A 23973-nucleotide genomic window follows, 5' to 3' on the forward strand; every position below is an offset into this window, starting at 1 on the left:
TCCGGTCCCCTGCCCCACGTCCGCTCAGCCCGGGTCCCGCACCTTTCCCTGGAGCTCCCTGGCACCTGCGGCTGGGTCCCCAGCCCTGCCTCTCCCTGTTCGGTCCCTTTCCAGTCGCTCGCTCCCGGTCGATTCCAACCCGCCCGCCACCACGCCCTCAGTTTTCCGGCCGGTCGCCCCGCCCCTCGGCTCCGTCCGCGCCCCCGCCCCCGGCCCCTCCCTTTGACGTGGCAGAAGCGGCACCAGCCATGTTGGCCCAGCCGTGTTCTGCGCAGAGGCCGGGGGCGGGGCGGCGCGGGTCCTGATTGCACTGCCGCGGCTCCAGCGCTGCTTCTGCTCGGCGGAGAGATCTAAATTTGCAAGGCTGGGGCTGCAGCTGCCGTGGATCTTACTGGGAAGGCACTGTGGTAAGGGACTACCTCGGAGCTGCCTCCTCCCGGTTCCTCCGGGGACCGCCGGCGCTCCGCGGGACGCGGGGGAGGGGCGGCTGTGCGGCTCCAGGGCTGGCTGGCGGTCCGGGGTCTCGGGGGTGGTGCCTGCTCTGCCTCTTGGTGCCCCGGGGCAGGGGGGCACGCTTGGCCCGGCGGGGCAGCCTTGAGACCTGAACCTGTCACCCTCTCGCCCATCACCCTCTTCATTCTTCCTGGGCCTGGAGCCCCCTCACCCAGTTTCCCTGGCTCAGGTGTTGGGAGTAGAGTGAGGAATGGCAGCTAGAGCATCTGGCCCAGCACCCCACCTCTGCCTCCGGGGTGATGTGCCTTCCTCACCCCAAGCCATTACTGCTTTTGGGGACTTGGACTTCTTGTTTCATTCTTTGCCACATCTGAACTGCCCTAGACTTTGAACCGAGGTGACTCGTCACCCGTAGTTTGGCCTTGGGAGTTGAAAGGGTAGAGCCTGCGCCTTGGGCCTTGATTACAGAGGTCACTTTTCAGATCGGACCAATCTTAACTGGCCCTAGGGTTTTCCGTTTTTGGTGGGAAAGGAAAAGCCATAGGAAACTTACGTGCAGCCACTGGCGTGTGTTTATTGAATTAACGTTTCCACGTGAACTTCCTTACTCTCCACCCCTCAAAGCCAAATTAACTCGGTTAAAAAAGGTTTTATATTTAAATACAGATATAAATATACATACATGTTAGGTTTCTTTCTCGTTCTTCCCACCAGACTTTTAATTGATGTAGAATTTTAAAGTTACAAAGGGCCTTGTAGTTTTCTAGCCCAAACCCCTCATCTTACCGATTAAGGATCCGAGAGGTTCAGCTGCTTGTCTGATACAAAGCTGGTCATTGGAAGTAGTTGAGGACACTTCATTGAGGAACTTGCAACCGAAAAGTAGGAGGTACATTTTATTTTCTGTTAAATACATCTGATTGGAGGAAATACATCTGATTTAGGATATTTTTCACTTGGTTATCTATAAAAGGGCTAAAATGGGAATATCGAAAAATTGTATCATAAGTAGTCTTTTAGAGTACTGTGAGCATGTGTTTGCTGCGCTGGGTTAAAGTCGTATACTATACCCTGTTTCTTTCCTTTTAGTTGTACCATGAGAAATTTAAAGTAACTCCCACTGATACTAAGTTGTGCTGAAAAATGAGACATTTGTTTAGAGTGGTCTTTTGTGTTTTGTACTACTTAAAAATGTATAGTGACTGATATGGTAAGTCCGCATGCTATTATAGTGCCTGAGTCATTCATTTGGGTTTATGGTTTTATGCAAACATAATATTAGGGGAGAGTGTGCTATCAAATAACGCGATTTTGTAAAAAGCTGGTTTGTAGAAAGGACTTCAGTGCAGATATGCCATTGTTGGATATGGGACCAACCGTGGCAAATTTTGCACTAGAATTAGTGATTTTAAGATTGAGCAGTTGCATGACTATATAATTGAACTAGTTAAGATGAAACAGATGGGATGTTTTTCAAAATACTTCTGGAAAATGCGAATGTAAGAAACAAAATAGATGTGATTTAATGAGCAAATACGATTTTAAAGCAGAAGATAAGGGAGCAAGAGGGGGGAAATTATGCTCAAATATCACTGAGGTGATATTTAGTGTGTCTTAAGAAAAAGTAAGGAGCAGAATTACAATCCAGTTTTGTTACCTGTTGTAGAAACTTAAGCCTGGCCATTGCCTGTGTGTCAATGTCTTCATGTTAAGTCTCCTAGGGCCTTTCTCTGCTAGGATCCCCAATTGAATTAAGCCCTGATGTCCTAAGGCAATGGTTATCAGGACTCCTTTACTCTCAAACATAATTGAGGATTCCCCCCCACCCTGCCAAACTGACCTGGTTTACTAGAAGACAGGTGTATTTTCTTTTCTTTCTTTCTTTTTCTTTCTTTTAAAAAAGATATTATTTATTTCTTAGAGGGGAAGGGAGGGAGAAAAAGTGGGAAAGCAACATCGAAGTGCGAGAGAAACACGCAATGGTTGCCTCTTGTACACCTGCAATGGGGACCTGGCCTGCAACCCAGGCGTGTGCTCTGACTGGGAATCGAACCTTTTGGTTGGCAGGCCAGTGCTCAGTCCTCTGAGCCACACTGGCCAGAGTGGACAGGTGTATTTTCATATCTACTGCTGCGTTCAATCTGTTGTGATACGTTGTTTTGGATGAATGGTGTGAAGGAAATCTGGGTTGTAGATATGTAGCTGGAAAAGGGAGAGATCTTTTCATAGTTTTTTCAGATAATTTGAAATTACAAATTATCTGAAAATCTTTACAGATAAATTACAAATTCTTTATGGATACTACACCAAAAATGAATAGTTTTAAGAAAGAAATCGAGGGTTAGTTACAGTTTGGAATCTGAAACCTTAGAAGTGAACTTTTTGTACTCTGCTGCATTAAAACCCATAGATCTGTCGAATGGATCATTTATTAATGTATGATTTTGTAACATCTTGAATTGATCATTTTGTTACTGGCCCTGGGATTCTTGGGTTTCTCAAGATAGAAATCAAGAGGAAATTTCCAGACAGATTTTGTTAAGTTTGTGCTTGAGCACAGGGAGGCAGCACAGAGGAAAGGAAGGTCCTCTTGAACTGGCTCAGAGGAGGGCTCTGCTTGGCTGCTTTGTAAGTGGGGGGAAAAGAGGGCTTGAGTGAAAAGAGGGGCTTGTGAAGGTTCCAGAGAGGAAATTTCTATGTCAGGTTACTTGGCAACTTTCTCCCCAAATGTGAAACAGGGCAAAATGGTGGTGGTTGCTCATTACCGTCACCCCAGGAAGGTTGTGTAGCTGCCAGAACTTACCAAGTGCATGTGTGGAACAGTGATTTAGACATTTTTTAGCTACTTGGTCTTGATTTGGTTACTTGGCCACCTGCTTTTTTTTCTATTGCTGGGGCCCAAGTCTTCTTACTGTATCAACTTAGAGATACTGCTTCATTGAATGATGTTTATCTTCCAGATGTTGACATGTTTTGTTATGCAGTGTTTTCAAAAACTCACATTGATATCACCACTGATACCAATAGAAAATCTTTACCTGTTAGGAACTTGTGAAGGTCACGGTAGTGGATACAAGTTTTCAAAAATTTTACTATTTGTTTGAAAGCTCATTTTGTCACAGGCAACAAACAATATCAGTTGTTCTCCAGGTGACAGGCTCCCTTCATCCATTTTGAGAAAATGTATGACAAATACGTAAGTACTAGTAATGTATCATTCTTTGAGAATTGAGAAAAATAGTAACTCAAAACATTTTTTCTTTTTGGTAGTTCAAATGAACAACCCTGATTGGTCTGGTATATTTTAATGCTTTTTTGGTGCTGCATTTTAGATGCATCTTAGATTATAGATTTAATTAATGAACAGGAAACTTCATTTTTGTAGAAATAATGGGAGGAATTACATAGTCCTGGGATTTATATTCGCATCTGTAGCATGGAAGCTGTTGCTAAACACTGGATTTCTCTCCCAGAGGAGGTTTGTTTCTCCTGCTGTTGCCTGTTTAGAATTGAGGTTGGCATCTTATAACTTCCCCTCTGACTATCTCAGGCCTTGTTTCACTATTATGTTTCAACAGCCACTTCTTTCTTGAGAGCTCATACCATCTTTCTCAAAACTGTCCCATATATTTTCCTTCAAGATAATCTTTTCTAAATGAATGTAGTTATCTTAGAATTTCTTTTTATTCTCTGTCAGCCTTTGGAAAATTCATGGTTGTTCTTGGTTAGCATAAGATTACCTACTTGCTTCTCAGATTCTGATAGGAGGAAATAGTGTTTAATTTTTATTTTATTATTAATTGAGGTATAATTGGCATCTTCTTTTTAAAGTTTTTATTTATTTATTTTTATACAGAGGGGAACGGAGGGAGAAAGATAGGGAGAGAAACTTCAGTATGTGAGGGGAATATCAATCGGTTGCCTTCCACATGTCCCCAACCAGGGACCCAGGCTGCAACCTAGGCATGTGCCCCGATCAGGAACTGAACCAGCAACCTTTGATTTGCAGGATGACACCCAACCCACGGAGCCACTTCAGTCAGGGCAGCATCTTATTTCTTTTGAGGAAGAGGAAGCTCTTAGCTACTTAAGATACTTAGAAAGTGAAGCTTTATAAAGCTTCACTTTCTATAATTTGTATTATCAAAATTTTTTTGTAAATTTTTCTAAAGTTAAAATTATTTTATATAATATGCTTTTATCAAATTACACTTTTTCTTATTCTCACTTATATTTGAGGATCAGGTCCTCATCCTATAGTTGTTCTTAGCAACTTCAGCATGTATGTTGGCTTTTTGGGCACCTTATCTTCATAATTCTTCAGTTCTTAATGTCTTTTATTTCTTCCACAAATCTTTCGGCCAGCCACATAGCACTTGAAACTCTCTATCTTTAATTTTTACAGCTTCTTTTCATTACTAACCACTGTTGCAGTTTGAGAGCATGAAATAGAATTGTTGCCTAGATAGGAAAGCTGGCATCCTTGGTAAGCTGTCATACAGTAACAAGATGGACATGTTGCTTGATACTTGCTCCTAATGAGAGTGGCATTCCCCTCCCCTGGTAGTATACTTACTACCTCTTCTTGGTTCCAGTGGGCTTTAGGTTTAGTAGATCGTTTATTATTTTGTCATAAGTGGGGTTATTGTTGCTTGCTAATTTTTTTCCAAGATAAATATTTTCATTTGGTCTTGAATTCTAATGAAGTAATATTGCTGAAAGTGGGAAACACATATTTATTTTGAATTGTCTTAGGAGAACTTGAAAATATCTTTTATTTTTTTTGCAGAATAAGAATCAAGCTCCACAATGACAACCTATTTGGAATTCATACAACAAAATGAAGAGCGAGATGGAGTCCGATTTAGTTGGAATGTTTGGCCATCAAGTCGACTAGAAGCTACAAGAATGGTCGTTCCAGTAGCAGCTCTATTTACACCACTGAAGGAGAGACCTGATTTGCCACCTATTCAATATGAACCTGTTTTGTGTAGTAGGACCACTTGCCGAGCAGTTTTGAATCCTTTATGGTAATTAAAATATATGGAAAAAACTAAGGAGGCATGATTTTAAACTGTAGTTTCTTTCTTGCTTATTTTTATTAAAAAGTCTTTCTTTTTGTTTACAGTTATTTTTTCTAATTAGGATAGACAAGTTTAAAGAGCTGTAAGATTTTAGGAGTAGTGAGATAATAAGAGACCAAATGTAAAATTGTCCTTATAAAAACCATTAGGTACTATCAGTATTCTCTAGATATTGGTGCTGACTGTATATCAGCCTAACTTGTGTCCAATTAGAAAGGTCATAATTGAGTAACATGGTGTTTGAAAATGTTATGATTTCTTGTTGCATAAGCAGAATCTCAGGAATCTTTTATTCTTCTTTCTACTCCTTCTTTCCCAACCCAACCCACCAGCAAATCTGGTTGAGTCTATCTCCAGAACATTGCTGATTCTGTTTCTTATACTCATCTCTGCTAATACACTCTACTTCAAGATATACTATCTTTTTCCTGGTAAATTTCATTATCTTCCTAACTGGCCTGTATGTTTTTGTTCTTGCCTTTCATCAGTCTATTCTCCACCCAGAAGCTAGAGTTTTACAAATGGATATTAGATTATTAAAATCCTCCAATAGTTTCTTATCATAGTTGTAATAAGAAATACAAACCCCTTAGGAAGTCCTCTAAAGCCCTTACATGATCTAGCCTCTATATATTTCTTCATTTTTTGTTTTGTTTTGTTTTGTTTTGTTTTAATATATTTATTGATTATGCTATTACAGTTGTCCCATTTCCCCCCCCACTCCACTCCATCCTGCCCACCCCCCTCCCTCCCACATTCCCCCCCTATAGTTCATGTCCATAGGTCATACTTATAAGTTCTTTGGCTTCTACATTTCCTACACTATTTTTACCCTCCCCCTGTCTATTTTCCACCTATCATCTATGCTACTTATTCTCTGTACCTTTCCCCCTCTCTCCCCCTCCCACTCCCTTAATGACAACCCTCATGTTCTAGTTGTTTGCCTAGTTTGCTCTCGTTTTTGTTTTATGTGTGGCCGTTAATAACTGTGAGTTTGCTGTCATTTTTACTGTTCCAATTTTTGATCTTCTTTTTCTTAGGTAACTCCCTTTAACATTTCATATAATAAGGGCTTGGTGATGATGAGCTTCTTTAACTTGACCTTATCTGAGAAGCACTTTATCTTCCCTTCCATTCTAAGTGATAGGTTTGCTGGATACAGTAATCTTGGATGTAGGTCCTTGCGTTTAATCTTGGGTAATGTAATTATGATGTGCCTTGGTGTGTTCCTCCTTGGGTCCAGCTTCTTTGGGACTCTCTGAGCTTCCTGGACTTCCCGGAAGTCTATTTCCTTTGCCAGATTAGGGAAGTTCTCCTTCATTATTTGTTCAAATAAGTTTTCAATTTTTTGTTCTTCCTCTTCTCCTTCTGGCACCCCTATAATTCGGATGTGGGAACGTTTCAAGGCATCCGGGAGGTTCCTAAGCCTCTCCTCATTTTTCCAAGTTCTTGTTTCTTCATTCTTTTCTGTTTGGATGTTTGTTTCTTCTTTCTGGTCCACACCATTGATTTGAGTCCCAGTTTCCTTCGCATCACTATTGGTTCCCTGTACATTTTCCTTTGTTTCTCTTAGCATAGGCTTCATTTTTTCATCTGTTTTTCGAATAGATTCAACCAAGTCTGTGAGCATATTGATAACCAGTGCTTTGAACTGTGCATCCGATAGGTTGGCTATCTCTTCCTCGCTTAGTTGTATTTTTTCTGGAGCTTTGAAGTGTTCTGTCATTTGGGCCATTTTTTTTTTTTGGTCTTGGCGCGTCTGTTACTTTAAGGGGCGGAGCCTTAGGTGTTCACCAGGGCGGGGTAACGCTGGTCGCTGAGCTGTGACGCTGTATGTGGGGGAGGGGCCGAGTGGGAGCAATGGTGCCCGCCTCACTCTCCTCCGGATTTCAATCCTTCACTCCGCTACCCACAATCAAACTGGGCCACTCTGGTGCTGGTTCCCGAGTAAGTGGGCCTGTGCACACTCTAGGCCCCTGTGGGTCTCTCCAACAACCTCTTCTGTGATGCTTGGAGTCTCTCCTGCTGCTGCCCCAACCCCCAGGGGCGCTTTCAATCAGAGGTTTGAGGCTTTATTTCCCGGAGCTGGAGCCCTGGGTTGCACGGTCTGCTTCTCTGCCCGCCGTTCGTCCGGTTTATCTGTGGGCGAATGTGGTGCCGCAAGGTGCTATCCGCCACTCTGCCTGCCCCACTCTCCGCCACTCTGAGTCCGGCCCTCTCGGTTTATCTGCGCAGATGTGGGGCCGCAGGGTCTGCTAGTGCTCGGACTGCCTGCGCCATCTGTCCCACACTCCTCCAGTCTCAGTCCCGCCACAGCCACGCGAGTCCTCTCCACCCCGGTGCCCGTCTCCGCCCCTCCTACCAGTCTGGATGAATGGCTATTTTCTATTTTCTTGGTGTTGGTCCCCCTTGCTGTTCGATTCTCTGTCAGTTCTGGTTGTGCAAGGAGGCGCAGTGTGTCTACCTACGCCGCCATCTTGGTTCTCTATTTCTTCATTTTTTAAATTTATTGATTTGAAGGGGGGAGGGAGACATTGATTTGTTGTCCCATTTATTTATGCATTCATTGGTTGCTTCTTGTGCATTCCTTGATGGTAGATTGAACTTGTAACTTTGGCATATTGGGATGACGCTCTAACCAACTGAGCTCCCTGGCCAGGTAGCCTCTATGTATTTCTGCCTTCATCTTGTATCATCAGTTTTCCTAATTCTCATCTGCTTTATACTTTACCCTCTTTCTGATTTTTGAATATACCACAATTATTTCTACCTTGGAACTTGTGCAGTAGCTATGTATTCTATCTGGCTTGCTCTGCCCCCAATTTTTCTGTGACTCGTTCTGTTTCATTTAGGTCATATTTCAACTGTTTAAGAAAGCCTTTCTTTAAAGTAGCCCTCCCAAACACAATCTCACATCTTGCTTTGCTTTTGTTAATCTTTATTATCACTATCTAAAAGTATCTTCTGTGTTTATGAAACTACTTTGTCTGTTGTCTTTCTCTTTTAGAATATAAGCTCAGTGAGACCAAGGACCTTTGCTGGCCTGTTGACTATTACCAGCACCTAGAATAATAGCTGGTACACATTAAGCACTCAATAATATATTTTTGAATTGAATAAATGTTTTCTAGACCTGAGTAGACATCATTAAGTCATTAGAGAAATAAATAGGATTATCTTAATTTTATTGACATTTGCTATATATTAAAAGTTAAAGTATACTTATTTAAGTGAAATATATATTAACAGATATTGGCAACATTTAAAAATACTTGGCTTTTAAAGATCACTTTTGCCATCTGTTTGAATGCATGTGTAATTTAGAAAGGAATTAATTTTATTGAGACTAGCATCCTTGTAAAATTGAACTGAAACATGATTTATTGTATCTTTTCTTAACAGTCAGGTGGATTATCGAGCAAAACTCTGGGCTTGCAACTTTTGTTATCAAAGGAATCAGGTAAGAAATCTCCCATTGCAGATGTTAATGCTGGAAATACTGGTCTAAATATGCATATTTAAAAAGAAAGATGAAATCATTTTCATGATTGATATTTTCAAATATTGATATTTTCATTATTAAATGATCAGGAAATAATTGATTTTCAGTTTAAAATTTCATTACTCTTTCTAGCAAATAATTTGTTAAGTTTTTAAAATTTGTTTTCTTTTGTAGTTTCCACCTACTTATGCTGGTATATCTGAACTGAATCAGCCTGCTGAACTTTTACCTCAGTTTTCTAGCATTGAATATGTAGTTCTGGTAAGAACATAAGAGTAAATCTTTAAGGAAGTTTTAAATATCCAGTAATTTATACCAAAGTAGTTGTTAAATTGAGATGACTTAGAAGGCATCATTCTTAATTTTCACATTGAATTGGTGGAGTGTTTCGAAGGTAAGAACTCTTAAGGTCATTTTAAACAAGGTAATATATCTGTTTTAGTTATTTGCTGGGCGGCCAGGATGTTGGATGGGATGGTGTGATTTACTACACTGAGTAGATGAATAAACAGTGAAGTATCACTGTTGCTTTATAGTTGGAAGGTCAGTTTACAAATACTTAGTCAGTATGGTGCTGGAGCCTGATGTTATAGACCCAAGTCTAGTTAATGAAATTATTCTTGCATTGGTCCTTCATAAGAAAATCATTTTTCTTCTCTTTCTGAACAGCTTTACAAAGTTGTTTCTATATTTAAGAGTGAAAATAATATCCTTGAAGAATGTTGTAAAGAAAGCAGAATATGGTTCACTTGAGCCAGTCATTAACTTGTTCAACACGGCTAATTTCTACTTCTCTTACAATCTAGTTCAGGCTAGACAATTTTATAAAATCACTACAAAAGTGTTTTTAAGCTTTCTAGTTACTATTTTTTTATTTCAAAAGAAATTAAGTACTTGTTATAAGAAATTAAATCTTACTCAGTTAAATAAAGTTGTGGGTGAATGTCTCCTCTATATAACTATAAATAATTTTTTTTAACTTAATTTTTTACTTGATGATATGTCTTAGTTGTCTCTCCATGCATATATAACCTGTTTCATTTCTGAAATGGCTTATTAGGATTCCATTGTATGAATATATTATTGATTACCCTTGTATATTGTTCTGAAGTCTTTTTTTTCTTCTAATGGCAACATTTTTTTAACAGCGTGGTCCCCAGATGCCTTTGATATTCCTCTATGTGGTTGATACTTGCATGGAAGATGAAGATTTACAAGCCTTGAAAGAATCTATGCAGATGTCATTAAGTCTTTTACCGCCTACAGCTTTGGTTGGACTTATTACTTTTGGGAGAATGGTGCAGGTTCATGAACTTGGATGTGAGGGCATTTCAAAAAGCTATGTCTTCAGAGGAACAAAAGATCTGTCTGCCAAACAACTGCAGGTAAACAACCTATCTGTGAGCATCCCTCTGTATATGTCAAGAGAAGCTTCTGGATATAAATTTCTAGAAAGTAGTTTTATTGTAATTGACTAATATAATTGTTTTATTTCATTTGCCTTAAATTTTTATCGTGTAGATTGAAGATCTTTTGCTTTTAACGGTATCTTTAACATTTAGAGTGAAACTAAGGATTTTACCGGAGACTTGAAGGTCTTTTAGAAGAGTCGTGCTGAAGACTGAGAGGAAGCAACCACAGAATAATTAGTTTTTGTTTCCTGACATCTCACTTAGGAACTAAACACTTTTAATATGTTTGGCAAACGGAGATATTTTAAGGCTTAAGAGGTTTTGATATAAGAACTGTGGGTATATATTTTTTTCATATATCAGCACAACATTTTTATCTTTGGGGCAAATTGAAGCCTTATGTATAGCATAATAGGGTCATCTGGGGAGATTTAAAAAATTGTTTTTTCTCCCCATAGATTTTCATAGACCACGAGGGAGTGAGTGAGTATGTGCTTGAATCAGAGGTGGCTGGAAGGGTAGGATTGCTCATGCAAGTATTCAAAAACTTTCTAAGAGCTTCTGATACAACTCCCAGTGAGAACAGTGGTTACCCGAGAAGATGATAGATAAGCCTGGAGACAGTACACGGAAATGAAATCAGACTTTGGAAGTATCCAGGTAGCCCAAAATGAAAAAGAAAAAGACTTTGAGGATTACTCTTACTTGGAGCTTGGCATACTGGGGTAGTGGTGCTACATTAATGAAGGTAGCAAATACTGGGGGAATTCAGTTCACAGGTTTGGATGGTGAGGGTAATGACAGGTGAATACGATAGTGAATGAATAGTGAGTATGATTTGAGGAAATGGAGAAAATTAGAGTGTGTTCTTCCCTGAGGTTTGTTATTGAAGGTAAGGAAGGTGAAAGTGTGGAGGTTTGAGAGAGAACTGAGTGAAAGAGGTTTCATTTAGGAGGGACACTGAGTGTGTTATACACAGAAGGGAAAGAGACCGAAGAAGGTGAGTGAAAGCAAGAGTGAGATGAGGAGAGCGAGGTTACAGAAGACATGGTAGGGACTCCTTCAGGATTGCAGGAAGCAGAGTACCTTCCATGAGACGAGAGAGAAAGTGGGCAAGTTACCTCTCTGCCTGAAGTTTTTCAACTGTAAAAGGGAGATAAGAATAATATTTACCTTACAGGGTGGTTATGAGAATTAAATAGGTTGTGCATTTATGTTTGCTATTTTTTAAAAGAAGATTATTTATTTATTTATTTTTAGAGGGAGGGAAGAGGGAGAGAAACATCAATATGTGAGAGAAACATCAGTGTGTGAGCGAAACACAGATTGGTTGCCTCTTGCATTCCCCTAACTGGGAAACTGTTGCATCATCCCACAACCCAGGCATGTGCCCCGACTGACCAGGAATCAAACTGAGGCCCCTTTGGTTTGCGGGATGATGCCAACCCACTGAGCCACACGAGTCAGGGCTATTGTTATTTTTAAATTGTTGATTTGTTTAAAGTGGCTTAATGTTAGCTGTGATTATAGAGCACAGTTTACTTAAACTATATAATATGTCTATAATACATAAAGCATCTGCCTTTTTTGCAACAGGCAATGAATGCCTTCAGACTAAAGCTTTTTTTCCCTCCACTAAAATGTTTTTATCTTCTGTCTCTTAACTCTCTGGTTGAAAAGAGTCTGGTCTTTTCTCCCCATAGAGTCCTGGGTTCAAATGTTAAACTCTTCCAAGTTGTGTGATCTTGGATTGATTTTTTTGCTTGTTTTCTCATCCTGTATGGAAAGGGATAAACAATAGCTACTTAGAAGGGTTATTATTAGTACTAAATGAAATAAATTGAGAACACTCAGTATAATGCAAACTGTTTTAGGAATTTTTAGCAAAACCTAGATTAAAATCTTGCTTTGTCATTTACTAGTAGTGGAAACTTAGGCAAGTTACTTACTTAGCCTCTCAGTGTTACTTTTCATTTGTAAAGCAGGGACTAAGGAATCTATTTCGTTATTGTTTTGTGAGGAAAGAGTATATGTAAAGAGTTTAGCACATCAGTCTTCAGTAAAAAGTTGCTGTTCCTGTTAGGAGTATAGGAAACATTGCAGGATTAGTTTAATAATCTTTTTCTTTGCAGATCTGTAGACGTTCTGATTTTCTGTCATATACTTTCACTCTCTTACTTCATGATGAGCATTTCTAGATTCAAGAAAACTTTAGTGAAATAACGTTATTTTCATATGTTTAGAGAGGAATTGTGTATACTTCTAAAGTTCAAAGCAAAACCAGCAGTTAGGTTATGTATTAAGTCAGAAAATTAACAAGTACAGATACACAGAGTATGAGTACCTTATAACCCCTTTATACAATGCCATGTACTTCTATATAACACTTATTAAACTTGCAATTTTACACTCAGTGATTTGATTTGATTTAACTCCTGTCTCACCAGATTTTAATTTTTTATATATTTTCTCTATATAGAAAATTTTCATTTTCTGTATATTTTTTCATCATTAGATGCCTGGTACATAACAGGGATGAATGAGTACAAATTGAGAAATATAGTCATTCAAGCTACACAGTAACTTAATTTGACTATTAATTATAGAAATAAAATATTTCTGAGCTATAGCCCTCCTCTTGCTCACATAGCACCTTGTACTTTGCTCTATTTGATGATTATTTTACTGTGCTGTTTTTGGTTACCTGATAGACTCTCCAGCTAGACCTTTTGCTTTCTGAGGAAAGCGACTTGGTTCTTTATTTTAGTGTTCCTGATACCTAGCACAGCACCTTGCACATGGTGAATAGTTGATACATCTTTGTAGGAGTAATGAAATGAATATCACAGAAATAATCTCTTTACAGGAAATGCTGGGGCTCTCTAAAGTACCCGTTACTCAAGCAACACGTGGTCCTCAGGTACAGCAGCCACCTCCTTCCAATAGGTAATAATTAAATATGGCAAATAAGAGTTTGCCAATTCATGTAGCCGTGTTAAGCGTCTTATGCCATTAACTTGGATATAGACATTCAGTGATACTATTGTATATTGTTAAATATTTTTAGGAATATAAATAGATTACATTAGTACACTTTTTAAAGAGTTGAGACAGAATCACATCATTTAAACAGTTGATTTCTCATCATTATAATTTAAGGAATTACTAGTTTTACTTTATTTCTCATTTTCTGTTTTTTAGTTCAGAAAAACTTAATTTTTGTGATCGAGGGCAAGCTAGCAAAAATAGGGCCTCAAAAGCTTTTCATTTTGCCTTCTTAGCCTTAGAGATAGCTTTTCCCCCTAAATCTCAAATCAGAGGGGGTATTACTAAAATTAAGCTGATGTATCTTTTCATAATTATTTCAATAACCTTAAAACTTAGTAGGTTGGTAAATGGAAGGTGCAGTCCTGGAGTAATGCTTGGTTTGACCGTTTCATTTATAGCAGTTGTAATTGAAGTGTGGTTCCTGGCCCAGTAGTGTCAGCATCACCTGGGACCTGTTTGGAATGCAGATTCCTGGGGCTAGCCCCAGACCTTCCGAAACAACACTCCAGAACCAGCAATCTGTGTTAAAACAAGCCCTTCCAGAACCAATTCTGACATATACAGTAGTTGTGAGAACCTCTGGTCTGCTGTGTATTGAAATTACTTTTCTCTGTTTTTAAGTAAGTGGATAGTTTGTTTCTTAAACCCTCACCCACACATAAATGGCTTTTTATTTAATTTTGTTTTGCAGATTTTTACAGCCAGTACAGAAAATAGACATGAATCTCACAGATCTTCTGGGGGAACTGCAGCGAGACCCTTGGCCTGTACCACAGGGAAAGAGACCACTGCGTTCCTCTGGGGTGGCACTTTCCATAGCTGTGGGACTACTTGAGGTAGCGATAATAGCTTCACTTGGGAATGGAAATGTGTTTGTGTGTGTGTGGGATGGTATGTGCAAGATAATGTTGAGTGAAAAAAATGAGGTCATAGGAGAGCAAGTGTATGATTTTATTTATTTAAAGTTTGATCTGCAGTATGTCCTTTTCTGTAGAGAGAGGCTTTTGGAAGGACGTCACTGAAACGTTAGCAGTGGTAGAGTAAGGGCAGTTTTACTTGTAAGTAGAATTTGAAAATCTTACACTATACCCATCTTAGCATTATAATTTGGAAAGTGTTATTTTGAAATGTTTTTTAAAAATCTGAAATGCTTTCAAATTTGCAGAAAAGTTGCAAAGAACTTTTCCCCTGAATTATTTGAGATTAAGTTGCTGATGTAATACTCCTGACCCCTTGGTTGTATTTCCTCTAAGCTTATTATATTCTCCTATATAATCACAATGTAACTATTAATATCAGAATATTAACACTGATATGTTACTACATGTAATTCTCAGACCTCACACCTCATTCAAGTTTTCTGATTATTCCAATAATTTCTTTTACTAAAGGAATTTAGCTCAGAGGTATGCATTTAGTGGTTATGTCTGTTTAGTGTCCTTCAGTCTGGAACAGTTCCTTAGCTTTTCTGTGACTTGCATGACTTTCACACTTCGGAGGATTCAGGCCAGTTATTCTGTAGAATGTCTCTCAACTTAGGTTTGTCTTGATGTACGCTCACAATTAGATTCAGGTCCCGCGTGTATCTCAGAAGTAATGCTTTGTTCTCGTTGCATCCTGTCAGGTGGCACGTGATGTTTATTTGTCCCATCACTGGTGATAATCATTTAATCACTCATTAAGATCATATCTCCTAGGTTTCTGCACTGTCAAATTATTCCTATTTCCCCTCTAAACATTAGATGGAGGATCTTTGAAACCATGCAAATATTCCCTTACTCATCAAACTTTCTATCTATCTATCTATCTATCTATCTATCTATCTATCTATCTATCTATGTCAATATGGACTCATGGGTTTCCTATTTTATTCAGTGAGTTGTAATCTGTTACTATTGTTGTTCTTCTCACTTTCTACTTCGACAACATAGTTACGAACATATGGAAAAGTTATGAGAAAGGTTTAAAGATTAATTGAACTTTACCCAGATTCCTCAAATGCTAATATTTTATTATATTTAATTTCTCATTCTCTCTTGATATTTATATAAATCTTTCTTTCTCTACATATCTATTTATATTGCACACACACAAATTTTAGGAAAACCATATGAAAGTCAGTTATAAACATGAGGCCCCTTCCAAATACTTCAGTGTGTATTTTCTAAATACAGAAACAGTTTTTTGCATAACTACAGTTCAGTTAAGAAAATCAGGAAATTAACATTGACATAATACAATTTTCTAGTCTGTAAATTTTATTTAGATTTTACCAGTTAACCCAATAATACCCTTTATAGCAAAAAAAATCCTGGGTCATGCATTACTTTCAGTTGTTATGTCTCTTTAGTGTCCTTAATCTATAATAGTGGCTTAGTTTTTCCTGTGTTTCAGCATAGAGTAGTTATTTGGTAGAACAAGTCTCAATTTGGGTTTACCTGACCTTTCCTCATGGGTAGATTTATGTTATACACTTTGCAGGAATATTGCAGAATTGATCTGTGATCTGCTTTGAGCAATACATCAGGAAGCTCATGATGTTGATTTGTTCTATTACTGCTGATACTAACTTTGATCAGCTGGTTGAGTTATGTTCTGACAGGATTTATTTTAAAATTAGGAAGGCACTATTATTTAGAAGAGGATTTTAAAAGACAGGTATTCAAACATATTGTTTTTAGATTCTATTTTAAACATTCGATTATTTTATCTTTGAAAACGTACGATAACCTGTTTCTTAGAAGGGGTATATCACAGTTGATTATCAGAAATGCACGTCCATATGTTTTTCTTTAAACTCTTCTGACGAGTTCCTCTCATCTGATAGTGTATTTTTCCCAACACTGGTGCCCGCATCATGGTGTTCATTGGCGGGCCAGCCACTCAGGGGCCGGGAATGGTGGTTGGCGATGAGTTGAAGACACCTATAAGATCATGGCATGACATTGAAAAAGACAATGCCAAATACGTTAAAAAGGGAACTAAGGTAATTTTGTTTTTTAAGTACTTTTGTCTTATTAGAAAAATTCATTTGATAAAAGAGGAAGAATACAAATATTTTATGATAAATCTGATACTGTGAAGTCTGATGTATCTGCTGTTCAGATTTGGAGAAATACTATCTTTCTTGATATCTTATGTTATAATTTTTCTGGTTTTAAGTGTTTAAAAACTTAATAGTATGCACCAATAGGTGTCTCTAAAGATTATTCCTGAGAGAAAACCATTCTTATTTAGGAAGAATGGCTTTTCATAATGTGAAAATAGCCAGCTTACAGAAGTTACTGTATTATTTTATTAGACATTATAGAAAATTAAATTATAACAAATCACTTTTAGATTATGGATTATTCTTTTAATGTTTCTTAGATAATTTTAATCTATTAATGGGAAAAAAGAATTATAGGATGATTAGTTTGTACAGTAATTTTATTGATTAAAAAATCTTTTGTAGCATTTTGAAGCGTTGGCTAATCGAGCTGCTACGACTGGTCATGTTATTGATATTTACGCATGTGCATTGGATCAGACAGGTCTCCTGGAGATGAAATGCTGTCCCAACCTTACTGGGTACGTATTTAAATTTTTATAATTTTTGCAGTTATAAACTAATAATGGCAGTTTACGAATATGAGCCAGTAATGAGAGTTTAGGGGGAGAAAAAGCTGGTCATCATCTTCCTACTTCATGGCAACAACTGTCGACAGTTTTTGATATTTCTTTCATGTTAATTTTTAAAAAAATATATAGTTGTAAAGGCACAGTTCTGTTTGAAAAGCTCATCTTGGTATCCTAAAGTCATTGTATTATTTTATCAACTTTTTTAGGATATGATTCACATAACATTTACCCATTTAAATATACAATGTAATGTGTTTTTTTTTTTTTTTTTTTACTATATTCACAGGTAGAGCAACCATTGCCATAATTTAATTTTATAATATTTACATTACTCTTGAGAGAAGCTCTGTGCCCATTAGCAGTTACTCCCCATTCTTCCTTCCTTCCTTTCCTCCGTCCCCCTCCCCTTTCAGCCTAGACAACCACTAATTTACTTTCTCTGTGGATTTGCCTACAGATCTTATTGGGAAACCATGTCATTTTTCACCATTGAGTATGCTGTTAGCTATGGGTTTTGTAAATGACTGTATCAGGTTGAAGACTTTTCCATCTATACCTAGTTTGTTGAATTTTTTTTTTTTCATGAAAGGATGTTAGATTTTGTTAAATACATTTTCTACATCTATTGAGATGGTCACCTGATTTTTGTTCTTTATTCTATTAATATGGTGTATTACAGTGATTTTCCTTTTTTGTATATTAAACCAACCTGGCATTCCTAGGGTAAATCTAACTTATGAATAATTGTTTTTATATATTGCCAGATTTGATTTGCTAGTATTTTGTTGTGGATTTTGCATCTGTTTTCATAAGGGATCTTGATCTGCAGTTTCTTTTCTTATGATGATATCTTTGTTTTGATATTAGGGTAATACTGGCCTTAATAGAATGAGTTGGGAAGTGTTTCTCTTTCATTGGCAGGTAGTTTTTACGTAGTTTTAGAATAATTTAATTAGGCTTTAAAAAACCCAGGTATGTCAACTCATTTCTTAGGTTTATTCATTTGAAACATTCATCTAGTAAATATTGATGAAATCCTACTGTGTGTCAAACTGTTTAAAGTACTGGAGATACAGCAGTGAGTACAGACATGAAAATCTGCACTCAGGGAGCTTATCTTCTATTGCAGGGCTGTTCCGTGTAATGTTTACTGGACATGTCCTCTCCATTGTCTCAGTGAAATGTGGCAAATGTGACCGAGGAATTGCGTTTTTAATTTGAGTTAATTTACACTGTAATTTAATTAGTCACATGTGGGATGCACACAGTTCTAGTGAAAGGAGAAGAGATTAGTAAAACAGACAGTATGTCAAGTGGTAATCAACGTTAGGGAGGGTAGTAAGTCAGGAAATGAGGATAGGGGTTTGCAGTTCTAAAAAGGGTGAGAAGGAATGACCTCATAAAGGGGTCAGTTTAGCACAGACTTAAGAAGTAGAGTGAGCCATGTGCATATATGAAGGAAGAGTGTTCCAAGCAGAGGAAATAGCAAGTGCAAAGTTGAGAACATACCTAGGGTGTTTGAGAGATAGCAAGGAGGCCAAAGGGTGAGTGAGAGGGACAGATTGTGAGGGTCTTGACTGTGGTTAGGGCTTTGGACTTTACTTTGAGTGAGATGGGAAGTCCTTGGAGAGTTTTCAGCAGAGAATGATGCAATCTGACATTGTTTTGAAAGGATCATCTGACTTCAGCTGTATTGTTGAGCATTGTTTCATTATAACATCAGTGAGGAAACTGATTTCTGCCTGGAGCCATTCTCTGTGTGGAGTTTGCACATCCTCCTTATGCCTGGGTGGGTTTCTCCAGGAACTCTGGTGTCCTCCCATATCCCAGAGAGGTGCAGTGAGGTGAATTGGCATGTCTAAAATGTGCCAGTCTGAGTGAGCGTGGGTGTGAGTGTACTCTGCAGTAGGAGGGCATCCTGTCTGGGGTGGGTGCCTGTCTGAGTGAGCGTGGGTGTGAGTGTACTCTGCAGTAGGAGGGCATCCTGTCTGGGGTGGGTGCCTGTCTGAGTGAGTGTGGGTGTGTGTGAGTGTACTCCGCAGTGGGAGGGCGTCCTGTCCCGGGTGGGTGCCTGTCTGAGTGAGTGTGGGTGTGTGTGAGTGTACTCCGCAGTGGGAGGGCATCCTGTCCCGGGTGGGTGCCTGCCTTGAACCTGAGCTGCTGGGATAAGCTCCAGTTGCTCTTGACCCTGAACTAGGATAAACAGGGTGGTAAAGAATTATCTGTCTTGTTTTTACTGATCTTCCTTAAATGTATGTATAGCTCATGTTTATTTCAGTGTTTAATATTAGAAGTGTTTTGGGTCTTTATTTAGAAGTTTGGTAATTTTGGGGACCAGAAATGTGCCATAGGAACTTAACTTGTGTTCATATCAATTAGCCTGTGATTAAAATTGGTCTTGTTATATGTCATTTTGCTTCAAGTTGCAGTTTCCAAGAACCTATTGATGTTAAATGAGGACTTACTGTGTTGGGATACACGAATACCAAATGATTGGATATTGGATATATTTAGAAGATAGAGGATTTGATGATTGTATTTGGGGTTTGAGAAAACTAAGGAGCTTCCTGGAAGGGTTGAGTTGCCCTTATTGAAAGGGGTAAGACTGTGGAAGGAAGAGTATTTGGGAAAGAGTTTGGTAGTTCATTTCTGAACATGTTGGGTTTAAGGTGCCAGTAGACACCCATGAGAAGATACTGGGTAGGCAGTTCGATATTACATGCATCATAGAAAGCAGGAGATAGGTTTGGGCTGGATGTATAAGTATGGGAGTTGTCAGAATATTGGTGGTTTTTTTAAAGCAATAAAAGTGGTTGCGATTGTAAGGTTATGGGATAGAATACTGTGACAATCACTGGTAACCTTCCTAAGGGCAGTGAAAGTTGACCTAGAGTGAATTACAAAAGGAACAGGCAAAGGCGATTGGAAGCAGCTGATACAGATGAGAACTTTCCAAACTCACATGTGCAAATAGTTGGTTATCTTGTTAAAATACAAATTCTGGGTTACTCTGCATAAGACAGGACTTGAAATACTGTTTTTTGAAACAGATCCTTGGTGATGCTAATGCTGACTAAGGGCCACAAGGAGTGGTAAGGGTACAGAGAGGTTTGCTGTAAAAGGAACATAAAGGGGAGGTATAAGTTGTCATTCATCTAGGATGCATTATCGGTTTTAGTGATAACACAGATCATCATAGATGACATGTAGGTAAAAGTAGAAAACATGAAAGAAATCTACATACAAACTCCATACAAGCTGTTAGAATTAATGTGTCAAATTGTCAAGACTTCTAGGTCAAGGTCAGTGTACAGAATTCAACTATATTTTTATATACCAATAATAAACAAAATAAAATTTATAAAGATGCAATCTATAATGGCATCAGAGATGACATAAAATCAAGACTTAACATTATCAAAATAAAATTACTGTTAATTGTAGCACATCAGTTTTATTCTTTTGCCTGTTTTAATTTTTGATTATATTGTTTAAAACTACTTAAAATGTTTTTAAAATATGAGTAAGTACATGTGAATATTTGTATGTATATGTGTTTTTGAGTGTTTATATACCTTTTTATATAAGTAGAAAATTTTACATACCTTCCCCCACTTTGCATTTTTCACTTGTATCCTGGAAATTTCTCTGGAGAAGTGTATGACTCCATTGTGTGAATGTGCCATATTTTATTCAACTAGTCTCTTGACAGATAGATATCTGGATCGTTTCTAGTATTCTGTTATTACAAAAAGTTCTTCAGTGAATAGCCTTATGCATATATTTTGCTTTTTATTTTTGTCATGCCAGAGTATTTGTGGGATCAATTCCTAATAGTGGGATAGCTGGATTAAAGAGAAGATACATGTGTAATTTTGTTAGATATTGTCAAATTCTCCTGCATGGGGTTGTACCGTTTTGTATTCCCATCAGCAATATATGAGAGTGCCTGTGTTTCCGCAACATTTCCAACAGAGTATGTTGTCAAACTGTGATTTTTTTTCTGATTAGAGAGGAAATAGTATCTCATAATAGTTTTTTATTTTCGGTTTAACTGTAAGAATCTGTTTATTTAATTAATTGATTTATTTTTGTTAAGTTCATTGGGGTGACATTGGTTAATAAGATCATATAGGTTTGGAGCATTCGTTCCTTTGATACTGGATCTGTATATCGCACTGTGTACCCGCCACCTAAAGTCAGACCATCTTCTATCACTGTATATTAGGCTCCTGTCCATCCTCCACCCGTCCTACTCCCTTTCCTCTGGCAACCTCCACATTGTTGTCTGTGTCTGTGACTTTCAGTTTTATATCCCACGCATGCGTGAAATCATATGGTTCGTAGCTTCTTCTGTCTGAGGTATTTCACTTAGCATAAAATTCTCAAGGTCCATCCATGTCACAAATGGCAGTACTTTGTCTTTTCTAATTGCTGACAACAAAACAAAGAGGCAGCTGAGTGAATGGAGATGATATTTGCAAACAACAGCTCCAACAAAGGTTTAATATCTAAAATATATAAAGAACTCATAAAATTCAACACCAAACAAACAATCCAATTGAAAAATGGGCTGAGGACCTGAACAGACACCTCTCCTGAGAAGACATACAAACGGTGAACACATACATGGGAGGATGTTCAGCTTCTCTAGCAGTTAGGGAAATGCAAATCCAAACTACAATGACATACCACCTCACACCTGTTAGAATGACTATTATCAAAAAGATGAGTGATAACAAGTGTTGCAGAGGTTGTGGAGAAAAGGGAACCCTTGTTCACTGATGGTGGGAATGTAGACTGGTACCAGTCACTATTGAAAACAGTCTGGTGGTTCCTCAAAAAATTAAGAATAGAGTTACCATAGGACACAGCAACCCCTTGGGTATCTGCCCGAAAAACTCGAAAACAGGTATTCACAAAGATATATATGCACCCCTATGTTCATTGCGGCAGTGTTCACCGTGGCTGAGACACAGTGACAACAAAATTGTCCTTTGATAGAGGATTAGATAAAAAGGATATGGTATATAGACACAATCAGAACAGTTTTTGACAATTAATTTTTTAAAACAAATTATAATAGGTATATGCTTACTGAAAAAGAATTACACAGTACATTAGCGCATAAAGTGAAAATGGTCCCTCAGTGTCCCTCTGCTCTCAGTCACTGGGTATAACCCTAACTGATATGACACACACAGAGACAATCTATGCATGTGTACATACACACATACACATTTTTAAGAATGAGAATGCGTGCCGTGAGTTGTCAGGTATCTTCACTGGTGGGGAGAACAGGGTGGGTTGAGTGGGCAAAACACATTTGCACATTTTGAAGTTTATAATGTGTGGATGTGTTACCTCTTTAAAAAAGAATTTTTTTAAATTACTGAGGACAAATGTAAATGTTAGGGGTACTCAGGTACCTTCAGAATTTAGATTATTTGTGCATTGAGGACATTCTCAAATATTTGAATTTAAAAATTAATGGTAATGTAGCACATTTTAGGAAATATCTTTAAAATTTGTTAGTAGTGCTGAGAGGTAATTTACTTTTCTGGTGTTAACACGTGAACTCATTATTTGTGTCACATACACTGTTTTTGGTTCTTTCCATGCAGAGGGTACATGGTAATGGGCGACTCTTTCAACACTTCCTTATTCAAGCAGACTTTTCAAAGAGTCTTTACCAAAGACATGCATGGACAGTTTAAAATGGGGTTTGGTGGTACATTAGAAATAAAGGTAAGAAACAAAATTGATGTGTGATATGTTATCAAAAGGAATTTGCAGGCTTGATCATAATTTTAAATTACATTAATCAAATTTAACATATGCTTTAAAAATAGTGATTATATTGCATTGAATCCAGAGTTAGAGATTTTGTTCATTAGAAAAATGTCATTATTAAGTGGACAGTGAAATATTACTTGAGCGTTTCTGTAAAATTGTTAGAAAAGAAGATATATAGGTAAAATTTGCTTTAACTTTGTGATTTTCTTTATATAGAGTTTAACTTTTTTCTGTGCTTGATCTCTTTTTAGTGCTGAATTTCCTTACGCTAGTGCTGGGTTTTTTTAAAGTGCAGTAATTGGTATCTAACTTAGGAGAAACCTGTGCTATTCTACTTGTATAGTCAATAATTATTTTATGGCTGGTAGTTTGTTGATAATATTTTGTCATTCATTTCAAATTTGAATTTTAAAAACCCAAAGGCTTAGTGTTAGTTACAATTGCATTGCAAGCACATTGATTTTGAATTTTCATTAAATATTTCTTATTAATCTTGTTATTTTTTGAAAGCTTGCTAAATCTCCCCCATATTAAGCTAAAAAATTATAGAGATTGCAAGGGATATCTAAAGAACAAGTCTTCTTATAAAGAAACTTAGTTTTGATAGAGAGACAAGGCTAATGCAATAGAATGAAATAATAGTAGATTATGAAAGTGCTGTAAAAGTTTAGGGACAAAAAATGAATGTATCTGGGACACAATTTATCCTAAAAAAAGATGATTTTATTATGATTACACTGGTTTTTGAAAGATGGCAGAGTTTAAGTGAGTTGAGTAGAATGCATTTTAGTCAGCCCAGCGTGAAGAGAGGCACAGAGGTGAGAATCAGCCCAGTATGTTTGGGGAAACTGCCCACCCAGTGAGAGTGAGTGGTTTGTATTGGAATGTAAGGGAAGTAGTTTAGTTCTCTGTGTTGGTTGTACGTTGGGTAGAATTTGTCTGACAGTTGCATTCAGCCTTTGTCAGGAAAAAGAATCTCAAACAAGAAACTTGAATTAGTCTTTCTAATTTTTTAAAAGATATTTAAGTGATAGTTTAAGTTTTGATGTCAGTGGAG

The 23973-nt window shown here is 37.7% G+C and overlaps 1 protein-coding gene across 1 annotated transcript in view; it reads left to right on the top strand.

The window, feature by feature from the left end:
• The first annotated feature begins 248 nt into the window (after positions 1–248).
• The window catches only part of SEC23A (SEC23 homolog A, COPII coat complex component), a 61910-nt gene continuing 38185 nt past the window's right edge, over positions 249–23973 (top strand). The window contains exons 1-10 of the mRNA XM_024551294.3: positions 249–407; positions 5243–5483; positions 8940–8997; positions 9214–9300; positions 10188–10424; positions 13318–13397; positions 14191–14335; positions 16327–16485; positions 16954–17069; positions 22745–22868. Coding sequence (XP_024407062.1) covers positions 5263–5483; positions 8940–8997; positions 9214–9300; positions 10188–10424; positions 13318–13397; positions 14191–14335; positions 16327–16485; positions 16954–17069; positions 22745–22868 — 1227 coding nt within the window. The 5' untranslated portion in view covers positions 249–407; positions 5243–5262. The remainder of the gene's footprint in view (positions 408–5242; positions 5484–8939; positions 8998–9213; positions 9301–10187; positions 10425–13317; positions 13398–14190; positions 14336–16326; positions 16486–16953; positions 17070–22744; positions 22869–23973) is intronic.

Source organism: Desmodus rotundus, chromosome 7 (assembly GCF_022682495.2).
Source record: "Desmodus rotundus isolate HL8 chromosome 7, HLdesRot8A.1, whole genome shotgun sequence".
Lineage (NCBI taxonomy): Eukaryota > Metazoa > Chordata > Mammalia > Chiroptera > Phyllostomidae > Desmodus > Desmodus rotundus.